At 42.0% G+C, this 26,075-nt stretch overlaps 2 protein-coding genes across 3 annotated transcripts; one reads left to right on the plus strand and one right to left on the minus strand.

Moving 5' to 3' along the window:
- Positions 1 to 5,274: 5,274 nt before the first annotated feature.
- On the minus strand, positions 5,275 to 17,464 carry LOC137876233 (tubulin-specific chaperone cofactor E-like protein). 2 transcript variants are annotated; one of them, XM_068715632.1, is made up of 8 exons: positions 17,395 to 17,464; positions 13,792 to 13,934; positions 13,199 to 13,338; positions 12,945 to 13,126; positions 12,323 to 12,579; positions 12,073 to 12,199; positions 11,781 to 11,897; positions 5,275 to 9,022 (listed from the first exon to the last, which is right to left on the minus strand). In XM_068715632.1, the coding sequence occupies exons 2-8, from the start codon at positions 13,922 to 13,924 to the stop codon at positions 8,677 to 8,679; spliced, it is 1,302 nt and encodes a 433-aa protein (XP_068571733.1). In that variant the 5' UTR covers positions 13,925 to 13,934; positions 17,395 to 17,464; the 3' UTR covers positions 5,275 to 8,676. The 2 variants fall into 2 exon arrangements, with proteins under 2 accessions (XP_068571733.1, XP_068571735.1); XM_068715634.1 differs by lacking the exon at positions 17,395 to 17,464 and adding an exon at positions 17,311 to 17,384.
- plekhb1 (pleckstrin homology domain containing B1) lies at positions 17,247 to 26,023 on the plus strand. The gene is made up of 7 exons (XM_068715635.1): positions 17,247 to 17,334; positions 20,389 to 20,445; positions 21,377 to 21,529; positions 22,764 to 22,866; positions 23,586 to 23,625; positions 23,706 to 23,796; positions 25,890 to 26,023. Exons 2-7 carry the CDS (start codon positions 20,409 to 20,411, stop codon positions 26,021 to 26,023), a joined length of 558 nt encoding a protein of 185 aa, XP_068571736.1. The 5' UTR covers positions 17,247 to 17,334; positions 20,389 to 20,408.
- The last annotated feature ends 52 nt before the right edge of the window (positions 26,024 to 26,075 follow it).

The raw sequence follows: 26,075 nt of genomic DNA on the forward strand, positions 1-26,075 counted from the left end.
TACCCACAGCCTTACCTTTTAATGTGCTAAATACAATACTGTTGATACGTAAGGTATGTGAGGATAATTCTCTCAAATCGTCTCTCTAATGTGTGAGTTCTATTCAGCTTGATGGTAAATTGTGTTCAGGTGGGCCAATGTTAGTGAGCACTGCTGAGAGAGGTCTGCTCTAATGTCATCAGCCTCTCATCATACATTGTCAACAGGAAGATTAACACAATTGCTCTTTTGACTCTCCATCTTATCATGACTGGCAGATTAACACGTTGCCTTTTAGCGGGGCAATTAAGATAAAGCCCCCGGGACTTAAAAGATGAGCAAGCCACTTCAACATGTTTATCTCCGGGGTCGAGCTCAAAGACAGACAACTCTTATCAGGTAAGCCACATGCTTTATCAAAAGTCAGTTTCACTCTCTAAAACTCAATAATTCAATTTAGGTACGTTTTTGCAGTTAAGGTTAGAAACGAGGTTAAGTCTGAATTTTGACTTCAAAATTGTGTTTATGTTAAAGGTTTTTAATACTGGCATTAGGGTAAATGTACCTGCAAGAGTAGATCAGTGGTCCCCAACCTGTGGTTTGGGACCCAAAAGGGGTCCCAGGAAAACAAACTAGAATATTTTTGTTAATTTTTTGTTGAAATACTAAGGAGAAACAATCACTATTTGGTTAAGCTTTGACCATAACCTGTGAGGGGGGGGGGGGGGGGTTGTTTTTAATCAGCAATTATATTAGACCATGAAGCAAAAGTGATATCACCAACAGCAGCCTATAGAGCAGATCACGTTTTCTTAACAGAATATTGCAGCATCAAAAAGTGTAATGATGAAAGTTCAGGTTTCTTTTGCCACACAGTCAGGCCTGGAATAAAGAAACCACTTACAAGTAGAAGAGGAAATTATGCTCTCACCTGCCTTCAGAAGATGGACATCAAGCACCTCAATCGTCTAACCTGGCAACCTCCTTATGGATGTGTCCCATTCAGCAAGGGACCATCCACAGAGTGGTGACGATGGAGGGAGTAAAATGAGGCAACGGAGGTGATAGTTGCTGAAGTGATGAAAAGAGAAGAGGGTCTGTAGAGGAGCTGGATGTCCAGATAAAAGAGCACTTCTTGACCAAATCCAGCTCCACAGGGTTATCAGCAGAAGCAACAACAATCCAAAAGGTTTGTGTTGAGTGGTAAAACGGTGATTTCCTTGCACCAAAAACAAGTGGGGATTGAAAACAGCCTGTTGAAGCTGTGGAAGGAGCTTTGCCTAAGAAAGCAGGTGCAAACTTTACCTGGGATACTGTTCAACTTAATCTGAGATCAGTGTTTGGGGAAGGGGGTAGGTGGGGAGGAGAAGGAAGTTGAGGGGAGGGACAGCATAGGAATCTGAGGAAGAGAGGGAGTGGAAACGGAGCAATATGTAAGAAGAGGAGAGGGGCTGTCAGAGATGTGGAAATGATGGAGGGAAGTGGAAAAAACAAAGAGAATTACTGCTTGAGGACATATTTTAAATGCAGTATAAAAGGAATGTTTCGTACAAAGAGAGGCTCTCATAACGGATGAATGTCAAGCCTTTTGTGCAGGATCTGTCATTAACACTTGCAAAGTGCCAAATGATAAAATATGTCTTTGCTGGAAAAATTTGGAGGAAACACTGCAGCCTTTATCTTTGTGGAACGATGACATTTGAAGACCATTTTTGAATAATGTTTCAAACAGCATTTGAAGCAGCATTTAAACATATTTGGGGATAAGTTCAGTCATTGGACAGTGTTATTGAATTAGCAAGTATACAATAGAGACCTTGCCTTTGGATTGGACCTCAATTGTGGCAAAGACTTTACCAGAGTTCATTCAGTGCAGTTAGGGCAGCTTCAGGGCACCGGAGCACAAAAACTAGTAGTACAGTCTCACTCTGGGGCATTTATGGACAAAAACCAGAAACACACACACAGTCTGAAACCTTGCTTTTCAAGCTCAGTGGTAGGTAGAGTTACAGAATTAACATGAGTCACTTTGGATACTCTGTGTACCCCCTTTTTTTTTAATTAGGAACAGCCTCATTTACAAGGTTATACAAGACACTTCATTTCAATAGATGCTGGAGAGATAGCGAGGCTATATCTCAGGTGGATCCACACTGATAGGGTCTGGGAAGGAGAGGGCAGTCAGTTGGGTCTTTGTTGCAGGAGGACAGTGGAAGTAATTGGAGAAGCAGGGAGCAAGATGTGTGAAAGGCTCCAGATCTGAGGGCAGGCCCCGGGCTCCCATTAAGCAGCACCGAGGCTCTCTGTGGAGGCTTCTTTTATACCTCCCACGTCTTGTTGTGGAAATGGACACATACTCTTAACCAACCTTTGAAAGAGAACGTCGGACAAAGAGGGACCAAAAAAAACAAAAATTACAGATGACCCACTGGGCGGGGGAAGCTTCCTGATGTAGGGTTTTGTGTTTTGGGTAATGTTGTTGAGGATGTAGAAGTGGGACGGATCGAGATGGGCTGATACATCTGGTTTCTTGCGCTTGCGCTCTTGCTTTCCCATTCAGCGACCCTCAAAACAGCTCACTAGGAACAGACAACATTTAAAGGAAATCATAATGATCTTTTTTTCTTCTCAATACTTGGGTGGTCAACTTAAAGCTGAGCTAATCAATAATGTCTGTGTTAACAACGCATTAAAGGACTATATGTAAATGTAAAACAGTTGCTTGTAGTGACGAACCTTAAAAGAATTGCAAATCCATTTTGTTTTCTCAAATCAGATCATTAAGACAAATGATCCTGAAAGTTTTGTTTTTTTAAAGTGATCAGATTGGATTTGTGTCCAGACATATCCAACCTATCTGCATGGGTTAATGTGGTAACAATGCAGACACCAGTAACTACGTAGCTACGCTGGTGACGCGACTTCCCAAAGCAGAAGCATTCGTCCTGTCGTTCTGTCCAGTCATGGTGCAGAACTCCTCCTTTGCACCACACAAACTCAGCGCAGGGAAGGCTGGAATACGTTGCGATGTTGGGGAACGAAGCAGCAGAAAGTGAAAGCAGAGTGAAAGTGAAAGTTCCAGCAGACAATTCATTGAGGACTCTCAATGTGTCTGTGCTTCTCCTCCATGTTTTCCTCTATAGCGCTCTGCTAGTAGCAGCATGGATTCGCAAAAAAATGTCATTCGTTTTTTTGCTGTTCAGACTTTCAGAGTATATAACTGAGTTCAACATCAAGAAACTCCCCTCAATAATGATGCAGAGGGATTTCAATGATGCTCCAGTGTTCAAGAACTCAACTCCAAATAGAGTTGGCCCAAGGGTTTTGATCCCTAAAGAAGTGTCAACAGCAGGAACAGTTATAACCAAGTAGTTAAAAGGATAAATCATTTGTGGTTGAATTAAAAGTGTTTCAGTAATAGCACTACCCTCCCAAAGTGTGATTTATTCTCGTCTGTTGATCACACCATCAGACCCCTTTTAAGGGGGCTCCGTGTGGCAGTTTTTCGTATGCCTGTGCACATCCAACATTTTGGAACTACAACGGCGGGGAAAAATTGCAAACTTTGAGGAGCTTTGAGAATGTCGGCGTGTCGCAAGGAGAAACCCGCACAGAGTACAAAAGATCCAAAGGTGTCCTCGTCACGATTCCACGTCAGCTCGTGTCCGTAATTGACCATCATTGCAGCAAGTATAACCGAAGGTTTTGAACATGGGAGTGGCAGAGCATCAGTCTGGCTGCCGGTGGATAGCTCATTCCACCTTTAAGATAGTTTGCAAGAGACAGAGACAGAAATGACATCAAAGGTTTCTATGCAGTAGGAGGGCACCTTATGGGAACAGGGTCAAAGTATCCAGCATCACAAGTTTTGGAGAATCCATCAAGCCTGACCTTCACAAAGAAGGTCCTGGACTGGATACCCGCTGAGCTCTATTCGGCAGACACCTAATCCGTGGAGTGGGCCACTCTAATTCGACCCTGATGCCCAGCGGTTGGCTCTGCCCTGCCCTCCTCTCCTTCCTTTCCATTCACAATGGTGAACCTCCTTCCAGTAACCCAAACCTTCTTACCCTAGCGACTCCTTCACCTCGGCACACAATAGGCCCTGTTCAGCCCCCCTGCCCTCAATCCCACTTCATAATGCAATGGGGCAGATCAAGGGCAGATCAGAGTACCAACCGTGCAGCCGGGTCCTGTTTACGCAGCAAGGTGTGATCCATACAAAACAACCGCATCTATCTTCCAACCTAAGATTAAACTTGACCTTGTGAACATCTCTGAGAGACTGTACTTTGGCACAACGATGCTTTGAGCTGAATGCTGACGTCAGCATGCTAACATCAGCATGCTAACATCAGCATGCCAACGTTACCAATGACAATGCTAAGCAGGGGTTTACACTTTGATCACCATCTTAGCTCCGTTTATGAGTGACACACAAATATGGAGATCAGATAAGCTCCTTAAACACGACTGAAAGAACTTCAGTAGTTACTTGGAGGTGATTTGGGGATTTTCATTATTCCAAACCAGTCACCAAGGTTAAACAGCTTCTACTGTATTTCTGAAACGGTGCATCAATGTCTACGTTCAGGTCCTTGATACAATCCAATAAAAAGTGGAGAGCACCTTAACTCCCAAACTCTGAGAAGGGGCTTCCTGCTGGTGACGGTGCGTTGAGGGGTGGGTGGTTGGCTTAGATATCCCACACAGGATTAGAGCCATGCTGCTTGGAAGAGAAGCAGGGGGGGAAATAAGAGGGAATGTCCCAGAAACACAACACCGCCTGACACGTATGGAATGGACTTTTTTTGCAGCTCGACTAAAACCCGCCTGCCAGAATGAGAGAAGATCTGCAGAATACCATCTTCTCCACGGCCAAGCGTTCAGCATGTTAAACAGAGCTGTGCACGCTGAGCACGTGTACATCCTGCCTGTAACGGGATGCTCTGGTCTTTCATTCAAGACCTTGCACTGGTCAACAGTAGGTAACATGTAAGCAAGCCAATTATTTCACACCAGGTGCTTTATTATTGTACTAATTTAGTGTTAATACTTATATAGTTATTGCAATAAGGCAGTGATTGTTGGTGCATTAGTCCGGCTAAAACTTTAAACCAGAGCAAGATATAAATCTTGAGAACTACTGGCCAGGTTGCCATGACATCGCTGATCCCCAGAGGATTCATTATAATGAATTTAGTGAATCTTAACTCTCATCTAGCACCAACATCCGATCAAAACGTCATGGTCCATGAAAACATACAGTACATAGAAACTACTGAAACACTGGAATGAGCTGAAATAATTATAATTTATTTAAAGAGAGGTGAAAGCATCATTACAGTACAGGTGTCGATATGGCAAGATGATCTCGAGAAAACAAGGATATACCATTACAAATATTTAGATAGAAACAACAGAAAGCAAACATGATAAATTAACACAACAACACAAGGCAAACGGTATCATAGATAAGCAACTATCTTCTAGTTTTTAAAATCTGTATATAATCTTTGTATTTGGTGTGACTGAAGGATACAAGTGAGGGTGACAGGAGCACAGATAATACTTTAAAAGTGTCAAAATTACAAATGCCCACAAACAACACCGTTTTCCCTGGAATGACACATCTCGTACACATTTTAAAATCAAACATATATCAAGAAATATCCGCTCATGCAAACCACCAACACATCAAACATCACTTTAGAAATAAAATGCTTTATTCTCATCCCATTACATCCCATGTAAGCACTAGAGATGTTCTGATACCACATCTCATTGTCACTGAATAGAGCATGAACGGATTATAGTGCAACTCAATGCAACCTCCCATTAATGCTAGTTGTTAGCTCTGTTATTTAACCAAGCAGGACTGTGCTGCCCACCAGTGACCACTGAGCATTTTCAAACCAGATGTGTTGTTCACAATGGTAGCATTATCAGAGAAAACATAGGATGCAAGGGAGTGTTTAACCACGGGTGTCGTACTAGTTTGTACATGTGCGGTACCGATCGGGCAGGATGGACGGATCGGGTATCGATTGACACATGTAGTCATTTTTCTGACTCGGCGATACCCAATCCAGCATTTCCGCCACTGGTATCGGAACAACTCTTAGAATGCACTCAATTGTAATATAGTATAATGCATGCGAGTCAACACAGCAAAAAAAAAAAACCCAAAGAGACTTCCAGTTATCAACTACACGCTACGAGTACGTTTGTGTCAGAGCAGCGATCCAGACGGCGCTGTGAGGCCGCCACAGGTCGACGGCGCCTCGACAACCTTTCACACTTTTGTTAACAGAAAGCCAACCTTCCCTTATAATTGTGTTTAAGTGAAACATTGCATCCTTGCAGCTCACTTCACCCAACGAGATTTCAAACACGAACCCCTTTGCACTCCAAAGTTTAAAATAAATGGCTTGTGCAAGACTTTCTCTGCTTTTTAGAAATATGTTTTTTAATCATCTTTTCATTAACAAACGCATTTGACATTGAGCCCAATTTACACTGCATACATGCTACACACACGGTGAAAGGTTGGAACTATTCAACGTCGTGCAGACTGGAACATATCCCAGCATGCATTGAGCAAAAAGCTGGGAAACATTTAATTTAGAGTCTGCGATCAGCCTGACATGTCTGTCTTTCGACTACGAGATTAAACCCAAGTGATTCTCTGTATGATGTTATACAAACCTCTTGAAAAGGCTTTTGGGTTAGTCAGTATCTTACATATCTTGGCCACCATACACCGTTTATGTGTATGAATACACAGCGAGCAACATCTGTACTCTTGCTCAAAGCTCAGCTTATTTCAGGATTTGGCGATCGCAACAATCTGCACTCATAAGGGCTGCAGAATCAACGGAATATTAAGCACAATCACAATTTTGGCATCCCAAAATGAATTAAATGAACGTGATCGATGACAACGGTGACGTTTGAAATGCGTGCTCCGCTCATAGAAAACTCTGCTGCATATTAAATAAAGCGCTTCCTTAGCTAACCGCCAGACGAGGCGATCAAGATGTTTTGGCTTCAATTTTGGGGAGCTCTCAGGCCCGCCCACCCTACAGCAGCAGCATGTGAAAAAACTGCCCTGAATATTGTGGCTGCAGTCTACTGTACTAGCATACAGTACTACATACTGTATTTTACTCGTTTTGCAAAATGGAAATTCACTGAATTCAGTTGAAGAACCTTATTTAAAGTCTTGTCTTGAAGCAGGTTGGTGATGCTCTATAGTAGTGAAGTCAGAAGTTGTCCCTAGCATTCTATGTGAATGCAGCTCTCAGCAAGGAGACCCTGGGTTCTAATCCACTGGCTAGCAGGGTTGGTTGTGAGTGGAGTTTGTAAGTTCCCCCCCCATGTCTCTGTGGAGTTCCTCTGAATGCTCCGTTTTCCTCCCATTGTCCAAAGACACGCAAGGACAATTAATTGGAAACGCTAACATCCTCTTTCCACTGCAAGACCTGAAGGAAATATCGGAGCATCTCTGCAGGAGGTGATCCTAAAGTTCATTCAGGGATTGCCAACAGAGCTGCCCGCTCACTATTCCCATGCGGCAGTTTTTTAGCGAAGCCTTACAAGGTTCTGAGAAGTTTCAGGTTCTGAGAGACCACAGGTTGTGGGCTGTTAAATTACTGCATTGGAAGAGGCTGTCGATTGCCACGACCCCGCTTCCCGTGGAACAGCATGACACTGCAAGTGTCGGGTTTGTAAGACGGATGTGAAGGAGAGACTGAGGTGAATGGGTGAGGGACGAGAACCCGTTCTAACCTAAATGCAGCGGAAGTGTCCGTGACACAGCGGCGGGTGTGCGGTTACTATACAGACTGGGCCTCAACGCTTCTCAGCCGCCTCTGCGGGGAGAGAGCCGCTCCATTCATGGGGCCGGACGGCCAGAAGACCGGCGGTAACTTGAGCGTCGACGCTCCTTCTTTTCTCGCTCACAGACCCAAGCTCACCTCAGATGATCAATGTTCTTTGTTCCTGGCAAAGAACAGTCTTGTGGACAAGTACAGTTTGCTTAGATAAAAGGTCAGGAGAAATGAAGCCTATCTGAGCCCGTCATGAAAATCTAAATAAAACGTACATCAAGCCAGCTTGGCTGCTGCATGATTAGGGTTCATCGTTTGCCATTGCTTTGGCTTTATAGGAGTAGATTGAAAGATTTTCACCCTAACTGAATTCTCCCAGGCACAAAAAGTGTTGTGATTATTTTTTTAATACTCAACTAATTATTAATAAGTCCCATGCATGATGCAAGCAAAGGGAGGTTTTTCATCCTAAAATCTTAAACCTAATCAGATAAACACTTCAATTGTAAAATAGATTCAGTTTTTAAATCAATGTGCAAATTATACCTTCAGTTGGTGATTATGATTTTTTTTCTTTCAAGAGTACCATGTCTAGATTTGCATGACATTATTCATAATTGAGATGTAAACTGCAGTCTAACCTCAAGCAACACAGAAATGTGCCACTCAAAAGATACGAGCTTCGTCAATGTGGAACTCCTATGTGCAAATACACTATTGGATAGATTTATTCAGTGTGGCGGACAGAACTCTTCTCTACATTCAAAAGCTGAACAAATTCACCTTCTCTTTCGATCTTAAAAAAAAAAAAAAGGCTCAAGTCAAAGTTAAGTGTTCGTCCGACCGATTCATCCAAAACCAGGACTCAAAGATCGGAGGAGCTGCAGCGACTTTTGACTTTGGGCACAACGAGAATCTCATCCCCATCTCGGATGCTGTAGGAATGCAGGGCCCGGCTGCCCCACTTCAGCTCCTCTGGTCCCAAGACCGAACACATCTCCCGGTTGATGTAGAAGAGCCTGATCCCACTGGTGGGCAGCTGCAGCAGAGCTCGGAGCTGTTTCCTTAGGTCGCCTACCGTCTGCTCCAGACGGAGGCTGACGGACTCCACCCTGTCACCCAGGCGAACGTCCACCATGGTGCAGCGGGGGCTCAGGTCCACCTCCGCCAGCGGGGCCAACTGACCATACTTTGACACAAGGCTGTGGTACCTGGAAGGAAGCATGTCAGATCACTGACGGGACTACTGAATAGAACTAGAAAAAGTAAACCTGCACCATATGATCATGTTAGTCTTTAGACACTCTTATTAAGAGGTCAATATCGGTTCATTTGAGTGAAGAGTGATTTCTGTATTTGTGGTTTTAGGACAGGGCTCTAGACTATTTTCTTCCACATGTACGCTGTGTTGTGTTTAATCAGCCGCTATGGTTGTGCTGAGGAGGGCGAGATATGACAAGCGCCCCCCCCCCAGTCCGGACTCAAGCCTGGGACGTTGCAATTATGCACTCTCTTATTCTTTGTGCCAACTCCTCCAGCTCAGCGCAAAATGTTTTGTGCTATATATTGCATATTTCTCCTTGAATTTCAGGCATTTCCGCTTAAAAACAAGCATATAAACAGGTAAATCGAAGCGTACCTTGTGTGTGTGTGTGTGTGTGTGTGTGTGTGTGTGTGTGTGTGTGTGTGTGTGTTTGGAGGCAGAGAAACACCGAGTTCTCTGCCTCTTGCTTGCCGTGAGAAAGCTCTCAGCCGCCTCAGGGGAATGCTTTTTTGAGATAAGGACCCAGGAACGATTAAATAAAATCCAGGAGAAAAGGCCTGTGCTTTCAAAGCTACAGTAACAGCTGGGCCAATCAAAGCAATTTCCCTCTCCTCCCCAAAACTCCCCTACAAAGCCGATCCCCCTGGCCTGGGGGTTTTCTGGCCAAAAACCTGTGGTCCACCCTGGGAATTCTCCTCTAAGGCCACAGTGCACAAAGTGCCATTCTAAGAGAAGCCATTTAGCTAAAAAGGCTTCATTTAAAAAGGTGGGTTAGCGTCGTATAATGGAGCAAAATAACGCTGCAGGTGATAACGAGTCAGCATTCCAGTTGTCTTTTCAAGCATTCTTCGATAATGGACGGTAAAGTAGCCGACGACAGGTTACGGAGCCGATACCGACACTATCTAGAGCGGATCTCTTTTGGTGTTTCATCCTTCCTCATCCTCATCCTCACACTCTCCTTCTCCAGTCCTCTAGGCTGAAAGATAACCTGCTTAACAAGTTAAAATGTCGATTGCTCTCTCTCTTCCCTCCCATGCTGGCCCTCAATATCCACTGTTCCAGGTCCAGCGGTCCTTTCAGTCCCTCTCTACTTATTCTACTGGATACTCTGACTCAGATATCTTTTTCAACCCTTTCCTCTCTTTAATCCTTCCTGTCCAGCCAACACATTTGCTTCTTTATATTTGCGTTTCCCACAACTCCTTTTCCGTACCTTTACCCAGATTATTCACAATTCTCTGCACATCCTTGAGAGAGTATCGAGGCGTATCGGCCTCTACCCGTCTGATTTATGGTTTGCGCTGCGTTTATAGTTACTCAAAGCCCCGGCCGTGTCAGATTTGTTCACTTGAGAGGCTGTGACCCACCCTGCGGTGCTCTGATCTCTCTGGGTAGCAAGGCCACGGCCCCGTCCGACAGGTAAGGGGATATCGGTGTGTTCACTGCTTACCGAGTGTGTCCGACACCCCCATAGCACCCGCATGCAGTCACGGTGATGCCGAACCTCGGACCTGGCTCCAAAACAAAACCACCTAAAATATGTGCAGCATCATTACCGAGTACATCTTGGATCTTCATGTGCCAAAGAGCACTTTTTCTTCGCCATAAGAAAAAAGTGATTCATAGCGAGGAGATCCATTCCAGCACCAGAGACATCAGAAAACAAATCAATCTCTCAACTTAAGGTTTGAGGTTGACAGAGTAGGTGTATACATGAAAAAAAAAAGAAGAAAAAAATCAACCTGCTACCTTGTGTATCACTTTTCCAATCAGAGAACTCGCTGCACAAAGGACTCATTGAGCAGGGAGAGACTGGTGGCATTGTCTCCCAAAGGTTAGTTTCCCCCAGTCAGAGACTACACCTTCCTTCACAAATCCCTCTCCAACATTCTGCTGAGGTTAAGTGGAATGCAGTCGGTGAAGAGGACTGGCAATTATTTGACCGCTGTCAGCCCCCCCCCCCCCCTTCAAGGAGGGCTTTCCAAATATTATATCACATACTGCAGAAAGATTATTCTAGTTCTGTTGAAAACATACAAAAGAAGGACAAAATGGTAATAATTACACTTTTTTTAAAATCTTGCTTTTAAGTAGTCCTTTAATTGAATCTTACTGTACGTCTATTTAATTTAATATCTTAAATTGTACTCTCATTATTCCACCCAGTTTTACTGTATTTTCATAGTTTGTTTGCCATCTTTTACATTTTTTTTGTCAAATGTTTTTCTTAAGTCAACTGGTGTGTACGGAAGTCATTTATTATTATTAATAGTTATGTTTTATGCATCCATGTCATACTTGGAAGGCTGTCACTAGGTCACATTGTGTGTGCCTAGTTTTGATATTGATTGGCCATTCCAAATCCAAACTTTATCAAATAATACAAATGAATACTTGAGGCATCACTGACCGGCTGCTTTAATTTGTAACATGCTAGGTTAGTTTCACCTAGTTCAATAAAGGCCCATTTCTGTCAGTATTTCAGTCCAACAGGTAACATAAAGAGTTAAGTGCATATATGGATTATTATTTTAAATATGTTTTGTGTTTGAATCTGAACTCGTATGCCAGGGAGGAGGAAAGGCAAGTATTCTATATCACAAAAAAAAAATCGAATTCAGGAGTACAGTGATAAACATGTGTGAGTGTATAGTATAGTGTATACTATAGTATAGTACAAGCAACACTGTATGTCTGAGTACCTCTCAGGAAGTTCCTGTTCTGGGTAGTCCTGGTAGTAACGGATGAAAAGCCTCTCAGCATCCTCTCTCTCTCCCTTTGACACTGAACTCCCGTTCAGCAGCACGACAGATGGCAGCCTGCAGGCAGGGACGTTTGTGAGTATGAAGATTAGATAGGAAATAAGAAAACATGCCATCCTGCATGTAGCGTAATAAGGGTTTGATGTGTGTGTGTGTGTGTGTGTGTGTGTGTGTGTGTGTGTGTGTGTGTGTGTGTGTGTGTGTGTGTGTGTGTGCGCAAGTTCAGGCTCACTGTGCTAAAAGGAGGCTACGTCTTTCGTGGGTGGCGTAAGGTTGCAATAAAGGAATCCCCATTGCTTTGACCTCCTCCAGCTTGGGGAAGAAATTCAGCCTCTCAATGTCCTCCCATTTGCTAAGCCCTGTATAACGCAACATCACAGAGTTTGAGGGCCACAGAAAATATGAAAAAATCCCCACCACGCACTGAATACTGAACAATGTACGGATGAAAATGTGCACAGCCTTCCCCGTCCCTCTCACACCTGAGTTGTTGAGGTTGATGCTGCGCAGGTTGGGGAAGAGCCGCTGCAGTGTGTCGGGACTGTCACCCACAGAGTCCACGCTGTTGTTGGCCAGAACCAGTGTTCTCAGACTCGGGTACATCCGCCCAAACTTCCGCACTTCCGCCCATTCCTGCAGCTGGTTGTCTGTAATCTGCAGCAGGCGTAGAGACGGACAGGACGTCTGGGATTCGGACACGGTGTTGAAGCCGTTCAGGCACAGGAAAAGCTCCTCCAGCCTGGATGACGATTGGTTAAAGTTGAGAAATACAACATTTTTTTGGCTGAATCAGCATCTTTTTTTAATCTTCATTTTGAGTTCTGTTAAATCTCTTGTACTTACATCCTTACATTAAGGGTTTGTGTTTGCATCTACTTAGGCTGCTGTTATTCTAGACCAAAACTAACTTTTCTACCTCAGCCCCATTTATTCCTGCTGAAAATCCTAGAAAGAAGCTATATCACTGTGTATTGCTATCTTTGACACGATCACCACGGTAGAATAGACACAATAAAATAAATAAGGACAGATATCTGTTGTGTACACTGGCCTTAATACTTCACTGTACGGTCATTCTATTACCAACCACAGTGGACCACGTACTCTGGCGTGTGTTGTGTGAGTGTGTGCACGGTGTCCCAGCTGATCTGTGTGTTGATGAGGACAAGCTGTCGGACCCTGGGGAACACCTCGGCGACGCTGGGCTCCAGCTCTATGCCTCTCAGAGGGTTCATGCTCAGATTGAGGAAGTCCAGGTGGGGGATGTTGGAAACGATGTCGCAGATCTGGAAACCCAGAAATACAATTTTTAAAAATGAAGCAAAAAAAGAAACCTCGTGTCTTTGAAGGACACCCACCTCTACCCAGTCGTTAAGCTGATTGTGGGACAGGTCCAGCTCTACCACATGGGCACAGAAAACTGCAATGTCGGACCTGTCTCCAGCTTTACGGATTCCAGAGTCACTCAGAACCAGTCTGCTCGGCAAGAATAGGCGATCTGCAGACAAACGATAAAGGCAAGGCAAGTTTATTTGTATAGCACATTTCAACAAGGCAATTCAAAGTGCTTCACATAAAACCATTAAAAGCATCAAAATGTATTGCAAAAGGAGATTTAAAAACAATTAAGAAACATTAAAATCAGTCATTAAAACACTAAAAAGCTAAAAACAGTGCAGTGCAGTTTAAGAAATAAAATACAGTGGTAAAATGCAGAAATTGATTCAAATCCTTGAATGTGGTTCAATCAAAGGCAGCAGCAAACAGAAAAGTCTTCAGTCTTGATTTAAAAGAGCTGAGGGTCTCTGCAGACCTGCAGCTTTCTGGGACTTTGTTCCAGATATGTGGAGCAGAAAATAAAGATGTAGGCGACGCCATTGCTCGCTCGGCACGATCAATGTCCCGGTGATCGTAATCATGCCGAGAATCCCGGCATTCATTCATCTCTCACCTTTCACAGGGGATCCTGGCGGGCTGGGCATCACCACGACTCCTTGGCCGTAGGGGAAATTCTCTGGGCTGTATTTCTCACTGAGGACTTGGACGAAGGTGCGCACCTCCTCCTCGTCAGAGGACGACTCCATGGTCCCAGCCCTGAGCGGGTATCCAAGGGGGAAGACAAAGACAGAGAGGGTGCAAACAACACAGTCAGTTTCATTAGGCTCTAATTTCCATTTCTCTTCCATGATGGCGACCTAGACGGCTTTGTCAAGTCACTTGTGACATTATTCACGATTATCCAGATAATGGAAAGTCACCACGATCAACTTATTGTCTATTTTTATCCCGATCAGCCATATAACCCTATATCTGGCTGGAATAGATCAGACTCGTGCAAAACGTTCGTAAGAGTTTGAATCCATGTGTTTGTGTTGATTTTAGCAGACAGCAGTAGTGTTTCCTAGCACCAGATTCCCTTTAGAAAACCTAATTTTACTGCAACAGGGTCCGACAGCCACCTTGTATCAGCGTGAAGATTTACTCATAATTTTATTCACAGCTACATCTATTTTACCAGCTTTGTATCTGTAACACAGAGCAGGGACTTCCAGAAAAACTAACTTTGTGTTGTATTTGCACGCTGTATAAAAACACAGCTTTCTTTCATTTGTTAAATATTTGGTATTTTCTCTCAAGACATGTTCAGTCTTCTATGACGTAAAGAGTCACACACACAGACGCAGACACTAACGCTGTAGGGCATAAATGAAAAAAAAGTGTTTTGATGGGGGAAAATACATTTGTGTGTGCTGCCCCAAATTTTTTTTATACATTTTTAAAGTACTTGCAAAGACAAAAATAAGTAATTAATTACTAGAGACCTTGTGTCACCAAATGAAAAAATATATTTTATTCATTAGTAACAGAAGGAAATCTTCTTGAAAATAGTAGTAAATAATATTAGTAATAATAATAATAATAATAATAGTATTTGTCTAACCCTTATCATTTACAGAGATGCCGTGATCAATGTCAGTGTTTATTAACTGTGCCTTATTAATAAAGAATAAAGGAATGACGGAGCAGAAACAGACGTAGCAGCGGTTAAAGCAGGAGCAACAACATTAATTCACTTTGTATTTGAGTTCTTAATAACATGCACAGGAACAAGCAGCCAGGCCTGTATACAGAGCTGAAGCTACTATGCAGCCCCCTGCCTGGGTGGGCTTTTGAATCACAAATGCAATGTCTATTAATAGCCTATAGGTACTGTACAGGTATTGACATGGCCGTCAACCGGATTTGCACCATCTCACTCGGTCATGTTGGCGGATACTTCTCTTCTGAGGACGTGTTGGATGAAAAGGTCTAAAAATAACCTCACCGACGCTGTAGAACGACCGACACAGAGGCAGAAACGTGAGAGGCACCGCAGCACCGACAGGAACAGGTGCACCGTCGACACCGATGCACTCCTCCTACAGCTCAACCACCTGCTCCTGCTCAAAGTCATTTAGTGTGGTGCTGAAACAATTAGCTGACTAACTAATTAACAGAAAGGTGTTAGTCATTTTGATAATGGATCTTATTGATAATGTTTAAAGCAAAATGGCGCAAAAGGTGTCGATTTATTGCTTTTCTCCATTTCATATCTTCGTGGCAAGAAAACCTTTGCTAGTTGGATAAAAGGAGACATCACTCAAGAAAAGTTGTGATGCGCATTTTGGTCTGACAATTATAAACTAACCACTAATGAAAACAATTACTGAAATTATCTCATTACACGGGCAAATACAACCCCAACTATGTGTTTGAAACAGAGAAAACCTTACTATACTTATTGTAATGTAAAATGTGTTATTCTTGGTATATTTTGCCATTAAGGCTCGAATCCATCTGCCTTATTTGTTTGGCAGAGTTGTTAAATGGAAACGCCCACTCAGCAGTTAGCAAAAAGCAGTGAGGAAGGTTACCAAAGCAAATCAATAAGGTTATGAATAATGTCGAGAGTACCGCTAGCTGAGTCACATTTTGGGAAAAACTTAAAGGGTTGGTTCAGATTTTGTCCGGAGGGGTGTTTTGTGCACTCCAGTGTTCTGCAGGGTAGAGTCACTGCTTTTGTCGATGGACTCTGGTGGCTTTTGAGGAGAGCAATATCACAGCTTCAGCTGCATTTAGAATATTTTCACTGCTTTACCAGGGAAACAAAAAAAGGACTCCATTGAGTAATTTTACCTCGCAGTCGACTGATTTGATGCATGCTGCAGTAATCTATTAGTACACAAAGACGTTATTTATATTTAGTATGATTTTGTGATGACATCAGTCATAACAGAGGATATTACCTTGACTTTGTGCGTACGCACACACACGTACACACACACACACACACACACACACACACAGGTCTCACCCTCTCCCATCAACCCTGATCAGCCCTATCGGTTTCAGACAAACGGGGTCTGATCATCTTAAAAACTCAGGAGGTTGTGTTTGCAAAATGGCTGAGTGTTACGTCCGGACTGCGTCTGATGTTTCTGTGATAGTTTCTTGTTTCACAGATTCCCTGATTCATACCTCTGATGTGGCAGAGACCAAAGGGAAGTCTGTTTTTCCAACTTCACATCAGATCACATCTCCTCTGCCGCTGAGAGAAAATGTTGATGAGCGCTTTGATGAAATGAGGAGGCGAACAACAACAACAACAAAAAAGGAGCTATAAGTGGGGTTGTGAACCGGAGAAAGCTAATTTATTCATGCAAATATAAAGCTGCATGGTATATTAATGGAAGGAAAACGACGCAGGAAGACAGCCTTTGCTCAAATTGAATGGAACTTGCATTATACGGATTATAACTTTAGTGGTTTTATGAGCACATGCCAGACTAGGTTGATATGCTCCATTATTAAAAGAAACCCATCTATTTATATCCTCTCTACATAATGTTTAATTTCTAGGGTCACCAGTTACACTTCCTGGGTTATTTTAAAAGTTCTTCAAGTGGGCATGCTTAATTAACAAGCAGCAACTTATTTTTCATAACAAGAGTTCAACTTTTAAACTACTCGCTACTGCCCCCCGCGGTGCAGTTCAGTGGCAACAATGCTACAAAAAAAATGAAGATTTACAGTTTTACATTAAGTAACAAATTGCGTTTTATTGACAAACGGATGCCGAATTAAATGGTGACCTATAACGAGTCAGAAAATATCAGATTATTAATGCACCTTCAATATACATTAAACAGCAAGCAAGGACAGTTTAAACGAACAGGTTTTGCACCTGGCTTGGGTAAACATTCTTCAAGCAAGGTGAACACGGCACGTTTGGGGACGTTTACGACCGAGGCCTTGGTCGCACAATGTCGCTGGTGCACAAAACAAAATGTACAAAATAACGAATTCTGACGTCGACGTTTTAAAAGTAGCGGTTGACACATTTTGCACAGACACACAAGCTCACGACAGGACGTCAGCCAACCCCGAAAAAGGTGCGCAATGTAGCGGCAGTGTCGCTACCTTCACCTACTGAGATTCAGGGTCGTCATCACACGTAAGTATCCATGTTGTATTCTGTAACTGATGCGGTTTGTTTCGAGAACACTGCACTCACCGTCCTCGGAAGCCCCTCGATGTTCTGTTTGTTGTTATCTTCGGTTAGTTAACAGTTTAAGACACGCCCACTTTTCCGGAAGTGACGTTGTTTAAATGTCTTGTTTTTTCCCCCCTTTGCCTTTACTTACTGTACATTATTCTTTAAAATTAAAAAAACTATACACAGATTAAAATTCAAGCATTAAAGAGAGACACTATTTAATTTAGAGTATTTGCAGATAAAAAGAAATGGAGAGCTGTGGTTTAAAATATAATTTCTTACGTTTTTTTGATTCTAGGCAATTGTAGGCTAAATTAAGTCAGCAATGTTGCACTATGACGAATAATATGTAACACTAACATTGAGGTTAGAAACATCACAATAGTAAAATGATCGTAAATCCAGTATTTTTTAGCCAAACTGTAGCCTACATACATATTCATTTAAATATAGACTTCCTGTTGCTTGGTCCTTTTTAGAGTGTTAACTTAAAACTTTAGTTACACCTCACAATGCGTTATTAGTGTTTAAATATTGTAGATTAGATACTAAATATATGTTGAAAAAAAATAAGGCCCTGATCCTTTCTAGGACTTAAATAATATATAAAATAAGTAAATAAATAATAATTAAAAAAATATATTTTTGAAATTATATATTAATAATAAATACATTGATCATAAAAGGAACTGCAACCGTCACAAAACATTTGGTAAAAACTAAAATATATTTTTCACAGCTGAAATGTACAGTTGAAGTATAAATGACTGAATGGAAATGCTCTGAAACTTTACTTAGAATAAAGCATATTACCATCTTGCTCTTGGGTTCACTGCAAATATAGCAGGAGAGTGTTGGGTCCTTTATGTCTAAAACAACTTGGGACAGCTTTGTAAAAGTCTATCCTGCAATGTATAGTAACAGTAACAAGTAATGTAGGTCAAGGACAACATGAAGTTGTGATAATATAATTTCAATAAAATAACAGCCTTGAGCTTTTCCCCCATAATTTCACCAATATTATAAAGTGTTCATTAAAATCAAATACAATTGACTGCATTTTGTATGAAAGAAACCTGTAATCACCCAGGTTGATTAAGAGTCACAATTAAAAAATTATTACATTTGACACAAGTCACTTCTAAAATAGAAAGTAATTACACTGATCTTAGACGGTCATACAAACAGTTAAGACATTAAAAGAGAAGAAGCTGGATAAGAATAGTAGCTGTTAAAATTTCATCAAATACAGAAAGATGTCCGTTTAAGTTTGATATGTATTTATCCTTTTGACTTAATTTATAATGATTCGCACCTTAAAATGTTTGAGGCTTTAGTGGAATGGAATAGATCTACCACATCATGCCACCAGATGGCAGTGTTGTGTAGAGCGAAAATAATCAGTTGATCTTCCTGTTACAGGAGGGAGAAACAAAGTAGCAGACCACCTGTATGTGAAGAGCCATCCACCAAAAAGCAGTGGTGGAAGAAGTACAAAGATCCTTTACTTAAGTAAAAGTACTAGTAGAAATAAAAAATAAAAAAAATAATTGATTAAAAGTAAAAGTCCTGCAATTAAGCAAATGTAATCATCAGCTAAATGTACTTTAATTATTAAAAGTAAAATTAGCTCTTTGACTGACGTATGTATTATTACATTGGGATCATAATACTGATGCGTATATTTACAAGTTTCTGATATTCTCTTTGCGTCTCCATGTGTGTGAGTGTGTCCCTCCGGAGCGGTTCATACATCAGAGCTTCATTTATTTGACTTCCGGAAGGGTTTAACGCTCGTCGGACTCCATTAGATTTCCGTCTCTTTTAAGAAATTTCTCTGGACAGTTATCTGTGTCGTAGTTCATTTACACAGTTAATAGACATTTGGGGGGATCCAACGTTTGTTTTTGGAGAAAATATCTGATATCACCAAGAGAAGTGCTACAATGAATATGTTGTTGTACTATCGAAACAGCACAAAAACACAGATTGTTTCTATATTGTGTCCAACGGCACCATGTTCCAAACCAAGTCAACAGACACCAATCTGTTCCTAAAAACAATCCATGTATCACAGTCATGGTCAATTCAAACATTGTTTTCTTGCTTTCTCTCCAGATTGTCAGGAGTTGTTGCAGATGTGTCTGTCCAAGTGCCGACAAAGCTCTTTCCAGATAAACAAAGCGTGGCCAAGGTGGCATATCTGGATGCTCCATTTCACACACTAAATGATTTTAACTCATCAATGCGGGGGAATATGGTCACAAACAAGCTGACAAAAGGAGTTGGTTTCATAGATTAAAAAAAAACAAACAGAAGGTCTAAGAGATGAGTATACAGTTATTTCACTGCAGACAATGACCATAAACTGAGTTAAGAAATACTCTAAATAGACAATCAGGTGACTCAGCTGGAGGAATCTAGTGTTTTCTCGAAGCTATAAAAGGAAACGATGTCACCAGTGTGTCACAGGCCGCCCTGCCGACATCTTGGGAAGACTCTCATAACTGAACCGGGTGACAATTAGGTTAATCCTCATGTTGTTATTTAAGTGCATGGATTAACTTGTAAAAAGCATGCTATATATATATATATATATATATATATATATATATATGAGCACAGAAATTAATGGGACATGGTTCACATGAGTTTAGTTTATGAGCACGTAACAAGAGATTTCATCTATATAAACACGGTATGGCACATGGCGTGAGAGTCAACAAGACAAAATCAGTCCAGAAAGAGTGAGGAAGATGAGAAGCGATGAGGGGGAGGGGCCAAACACTCTCCTAATCCAGAATGATCCAGTGAGTCAGCCTTAGTCCACAATAATCTGCCAGTACCTCACTGTCTGGGGCACGGAGGGAATGTAAACAGAGTCAGAGGAGTCCAGAACCAGCTGCTGGATCCTTTTAGTCTCGTATAAACACCAAAACTAAATTTTTTCTTCTTCTTTTGCCTCTACTGGATTATCTCCATCATCATCATCATCATCATCATCATCATAAGAACTGGGAGAACAGCGACACATGGCGCTCCTGAGGTCAGGCTGGCTGTGGAGACAAAGTGAGTAGAGACCGGATGTTTCAAACTATATGCGTTATTAAAGGAAGGACGATAACTTTGGCTTTTAGAATAATTGCACAATTCCAATACCTCTAACGTGAGCATTTTCAGGTTTTTTTTCCCCCGCATACACAACTTTCCTGCTTTCCGCATTTTCTTTTTTGTCCCCTATGTGATTGCACAAATACAACAGACAATGCAGCTCTTCATCTTCTTGCACGGACGTCACCATTTCTATTTGCGCCCCTCCCTCTACACAGAGTTTGCGGCGGCGCTGTCACCGGTGCGCAGATTGATTTTGCACGTGCAACTGAAAAATGTGGACACTAGGCCTGTGACAAGCCATCCCAAAACAGCTGTTTGTCATCACACTGGATGGTTGTAGTAGTGTACTGCTGCTGGACAGCACACACCTGAGAGAGATAATATAATCAAGAAAACATACACATTGATATTATAAGACATTTCTGCCAACAGATCCCCTTAAATGCTACACACAGTACGTACAAGTGACAACTGTACCTGTTACAAAACTACAACTTCCGTTACTTCTAATCCCATTAATTGTCCCTGGCAATGTCTCTCAGTGGCTTACCCAGGACAGTCAATGGAGATGTATGTTCTTGGAAAACAAACACACAAGTCTTACAGTGTGTAAGACACTTATTGTCCAATCAATGAACACTCCTAGAGCTTGTTGTCAGCTTTTTCTTATTGGAATAGGATGAAGCAATGTAACTTAAGCCACTCCCTTTTCGCATGGCTTGAATCAAAAGAGGAGAAATCAATCAGTTGCTAAAATTGATCATAGCACCGACTCAACAATTATTTGACCATCAATAAATGGTCAATTTCTTAATTTTGACTAATCCTACCCCCTCCAGCACAAACCCCGATGGTCCACTCACTGTGACACGTGTCTCCCCTCTAGCTTCCGTCCTAAAACGCTGGAAGTTGAACTGGTGTGACCTGTGGATAGACGGGAGTCTTTGCTTCTACAAGACTGACAGCAGGCGAGAGCTGGAGCACCGCGTCAGCCTCAAGACAGCATGCGTGGACGTGAGGTCGGGTCTGGAGTGTCGAGGTAAAGCAAGCTGCCTTTAGTCCATCTTTAAAAATACATTTAAAAAAAAGTTTTGAGCGACTAAGCATTGTTCAAACCCACAGATATTCACCACAGGGCGAGACAGGCAAGGCCAAAACACTTAATTCATGCACTGATCCAGTTTTAGATTTTGGGCTCCATCATGTCTTCTTTCCGACTAGTGGAAAGAAAACACACAATACACGTTAAAGCGCTTAATTTACTACTTTTGCAAAGATTTCTCATAAATTCACTTTGAGTTAGCGTTACATAATGGCTCATTTGCATATTTAAAACACACACCAAACTTTACACTTTTATTCCTATCCACATTTTGAAGGGGTTCAGCTAGTTAGCAGACAGACGGGTTTATTTAACTCTCTCTGGATGAACTCATAATGTCAATTTCAAGAGTCCGATCGGTAGGTGTGCTGATAATGCTATGGTGCTTTTGAAGTTCCTCATAGGAGGAGCCATCTACACCAAGAGACACTACGAAGTAATTCAAAATGTCCTCACATGTGATTTCAGGCCTTCATCTAGCCTCCCAGTCACTGATGGCTGATTGAATTCGTACTGTAAAACCATCCGATTGCACGGTGTCGTCCCAAATATTCATCGTTGTTCACTACTACTAGCGCTGAACCGGAAGAACAAATACTGCGTTTGATCCAGAAGGGTCGAGGATTGCTCTGCGGGGGCATTTAGCACAGAACCAGATGCCCCGTATCAGCGCTAACGCACATCTTTCGCCACACATATTCACGCAAGGATGACAATAGGCACAGCTTAAGAAAAATATATAAAATGGTTTCACAAATAGAAGAGCAAACCAAATGTCTTTCGTGATGTAGATATCAGATCCATGCAGACGTCCCTAGAGCTGTTTACGGACCTCCAGTACCAGTGTGAAAACATGACAACGTGGCTAAAGCTGTTCTTAAGGCATTACTTCTTAAATAGTCTTGATATCAAATAAATAGTTTGTTTCATCTAATCATATAGTATTGACAATATAAACACCAACATCAGTTTGTAAATCTTATAAAAAGGTCACGTGTTTCACTGATTTAATTTAATCAGGTACAGTCGATATCTTCCAAAAATGTACTATTTAATACACTTAATGTATGATCTTCCATCTTTCTTTGAGGTTTTGACGGAGAGAAGACATGACGACAACGTGCTCATGTTTTGGGTGAATCTCTTCTTTGACTTGTTTTTGGTGCTGTAGGTGTGAGTCCACCGGAGAGCAATCCCAGGGAGAATCTCATTGTGGTTCAGCTCACAAGCGGCTCAACAGTCAACCTGTGTGCTAACAGCGAGGATGAATCCATGTAGGTCCTCTCACTTCACTCTCGTCTGCTCTGCCTCCCTTTACCAGGAGTGGCATGCAACTAAGTACATGTACTCAAGTACTGGGCTTACTTAAGTACACAATTGAGGTACTTGAGGTATTTCATTTAACCTTTATTTAGTCAACATAGTCCCATTGAGATTTAAAATCTCTTTTCCAAGGGGCTCCTGACCAAGATGGCAGCATAAAGATTCGCACATAAAAGTACACACAAAAGGACAAAAACAGACTTACTTTACTTTAGAGTACATGCCAATAAATTAAATTGTATAGGCCTACTTTCACTTAAATTGAAGCGGTGTTGACACTACAGAGCTGTCCGCCATTGTTATATTATATTAACCTTGCCATCATAACCGCAATTGTTGGAAATGAATGCTGGCCTAGTGTCCTGTGTTCGCATACTGTAATATTTCACTGGAAACAGTTTGCAAAAAGTCAACTTTTGAGATTTACGTGGTTCTCACAGGACAATGGAAAGTATTTTACTGCACAATGAGTACTCTTAATACTTAAAGTACATTTTGCTGATAATACTTACGTACTTTTTAACTTAAGTAAGGTTTTGAATGCAGACCTTTTACTTGTAGGAGTTTTTTTTTCACAGTTCTTTTCCTTAAGAAAATGATGAACACTTCCTCCACCACTGCCCTTTACAACCATCCATCAGTGCTTCCTTCCTGTTCATGTCTTTTTCAGAGCGTGGAAACTGACTCTGCTAGACACCAGGAGAAACCCGGTGAGTGATCCATCGTCCTCCGTCCGAGCGGAGACATAATTCACTCTCAGTGATGTTTGCTAACGGGTTTCTTTCTGTAGGTGTTCTCATACGACCCATACGACGACTCCTACCAAGCCGTCCCCATCAACAGCTACCATACCGTCTACATCACACCTGGAGCAGGACCAGGTATTTCACCATAATGACGCCGGACACACAAAAGATAACCCTAAACTGCCTTCGACTTAGCAACCACAGCCTCAACTTATTTCATTTTGACAACTTTTTCGGCCACCAAATGAAATGAATTAGTATTTCCCCATCAGATCTTTTTTGTCTTGAGGGAAAAGAAAAAGTTGAACTCTTAAAATTATATTTTGCCGATTTTCAACCAGCTTTGTATCAACATAATATACAAATGAGCTTATGGCAAAAGCCACAATGTTTTGTTTCTGAAATGTCACTGTAAAAACAGTTAGTGTGTAAGCAACAATCATATCTGACACTGAAAATAGTATCAGTCTTTGTCTACTCAGTGGCGGCGGCAGCATGCACACCCACAGTCAGTGCAGTCTGGGAATACCACGGCCCTTTTCTCATGACATGTACCACAAATACAAATATATATTTGCACCTTTCTACTTCATAGACAACTTAGTTTTTTATCAAAACACAATATTTATTTTCTTTTTTGTAACTGCAAAACATTTTAGAGGGCGTTTTTCTTTTGTTTGGTGCATTGGAGGAGCTTAACCTTATGACCTCAGTATTTCTACATCCCTGGTTACAGCCATGGTAGTCATCAGTCATCTGAATGCAACAAGTGTTTAATAAACTTAGAACACGTCACTCAACAATGAGCCCCACGGCGGGTGCTGCATGCTCTTAACACGTTAATCAAATGCAATCAACAGAGGAACCCAGACAGCATCAATAGGCCTATAGGTTAAAGCAGAATAAACACACCCGCGGGTGCAGCTAACAAACACACGCGCATGCACTAACCTGGCCTCTCGCCTGAGGATCCGGGGCGGCTTCGTTGTACCCTGTAGCTTCCTGTCCATCATGTAAAGATTTACCCCCCCCCCACACACACACACACACACACACACACACACACACCTGCTGGGCGCGTAGCCTAATTAAACTGCGGAGCGCTCGATTTGAGACACTGAGCGCGCTCGCAGGTCGGTGCTCTAATTCAGTAATGGATAAAGTAGAATCAAGCGAACGTTTTACCAACGTGAAAGCGCAATACTAACAACAACAGTAACAATGCTCGTAAAAATAATGACAGGCAATGTGTATTAACACATGTTGTTGATTCATATGTAGCAGGAAAGAGGTAGGTCTAGTGCTCTACACTTCAGCCAAACTCCAACAAGTTCAGTCCAAAAGAAATGTGCCCTGCAAACATGTTTGAGTGTGACATTAGGCATTAAGAAATAGGCTTCTTACTGTTTTGATTTCAACCAGAAACACTGTAAATAGATCTAGATTTAAGGCATCTCTGTGGAAATGAACGATGGTGTCAGTTATCCATCCTAACATGTATCTAACTTAAAGCATTAAGAAAGTATCTTTTTGCACATATGTATTTGCAGACAACTTAATTTGCAATATTATGTAGAGAATTAGTGCCAGGTCAAATTTAAACCTCTAATGGTCCTAAATATATATGTGTGTGTGTGTGTGTGTGTGTGTGTGTGTGATGATGATGATGAAGATGATGTAACATGCCGGAGCCACCTTACAATTATAATCAGTGTACAATCACCCACATTTCATTTAAGTAGGAGTAGGTGACAAAGGGGACTGTTAAAGGTGAACTTCTGTATTTTTCAACCTCGACCCACGTTTTAGTGTCTGAGTGACTAATGGGGACAGCAATGTTTGTGAATTTGTCCAGGAGGACCGCTGCGGTTGGAAGCCTCTAAACGGGGCTGCGATGTCATCGCTCAAGACAACTGCTGCGAGAGGAGTGCCGGTGTTGTCATAGTTGTTTGTTGTGTTGGAGTGCACAGAGCGGAGTTTAGTGTTATCTAAAAGATTTTTTCAAATGCCCGATATGACAACATTGCAGCCCCCGCTCAGCGGCTGCCGTCTGCAGATTTCTCTTTCACATAGGACAATAGAGTCCAGGTTGATACATCCTGAAGTTAACCTTTAATGCTGACAGCATCAGATTTGAAATTCTCCCTTACTCCGATTTGCCAGACGTGGATCAGCCAACAAGTTGACCATAGATGTGTCTTCTCTTTGTCTGTTGTCTGTTCTCTAAGGAACCCACCAGGTGGTTGTTCAGAGGGACCCGTTTGACGGAGTCTTGGAGCATCTGGCTCTGGGATTGCTGGCAGGCATGGCGGCGGGGACAGCCATGCGATCGTTCCTCTGGATGCCCTTCTTTTTCTGCTGAGATGATCTCCATCGCTGACATGGCGACACTGCGCAGCGACTGGGAGCCAAAC

The sequence above is a fragment of the Cebidichthys violaceus genome, unplaced genomic scaffold (assembly GCF_023349555.1).
Source record: "Cebidichthys violaceus isolate CVI_PGR_0920_01 unplaced genomic scaffold, fCebVio1.0.p SCAF_20, whole genome shotgun sequence".
Classification (NCBI taxonomy): Eukaryota; Metazoa; Chordata; class Actinopteri; order Perciformes; family Stichaeidae; genus Cebidichthys; species Cebidichthys violaceus.

What these genes read in the sequence shown, in the direction of transcription:
- plekhb1 (XM_068715635.1), top strand. Translation starts at nt 20,409, where the DNA reads ATGGCGCTCCTGAGGTCAGGCTGGCTGTGGAGACAAA. An exon ending in AACAGCGAGGATGAATCCAT is followed by an intron (nt 22,867 to 23,585) that starts GTAGGTCCTCTC and finishes TGTCTTTTTCAG; the next exon opens with AGCGTGGAAACTGACTCTGC. An exon ending in CACACCTGGAGCAGGACCAG is followed by an intron (nt 23,797 to 25,889) that starts GTATTTCACCAT and finishes CTGTTCTCTAAG; the next exon opens with GAACCCACCAGGTGGTTGTT.
- LOC137876233 (XM_068715632.1), bottom strand. Translation starts at nt 13,924, where the DNA reads ATGGAGTCGTCCTCTGACGAGGAGGAGGTGCGCACCTTCGTCCAAGTC. An exon ending in CTCACACAACACACGCCAGA is followed by an intron (nt 12,580 to 12,944) that starts GTACGTGGTCCA and finishes ATCGTCATCCAG; the next exon opens with GCTGGAGGAGCTTTTCCTGT. An exon ending in GAACAGGAACTTCCTGAGAG is followed by an intron (nt 9,023 to 11,780) that starts GTACTCAGACAT and finishes GCTTCCTTCCAG; the next exon opens with GTACCACAGCCTTGTGTCAA.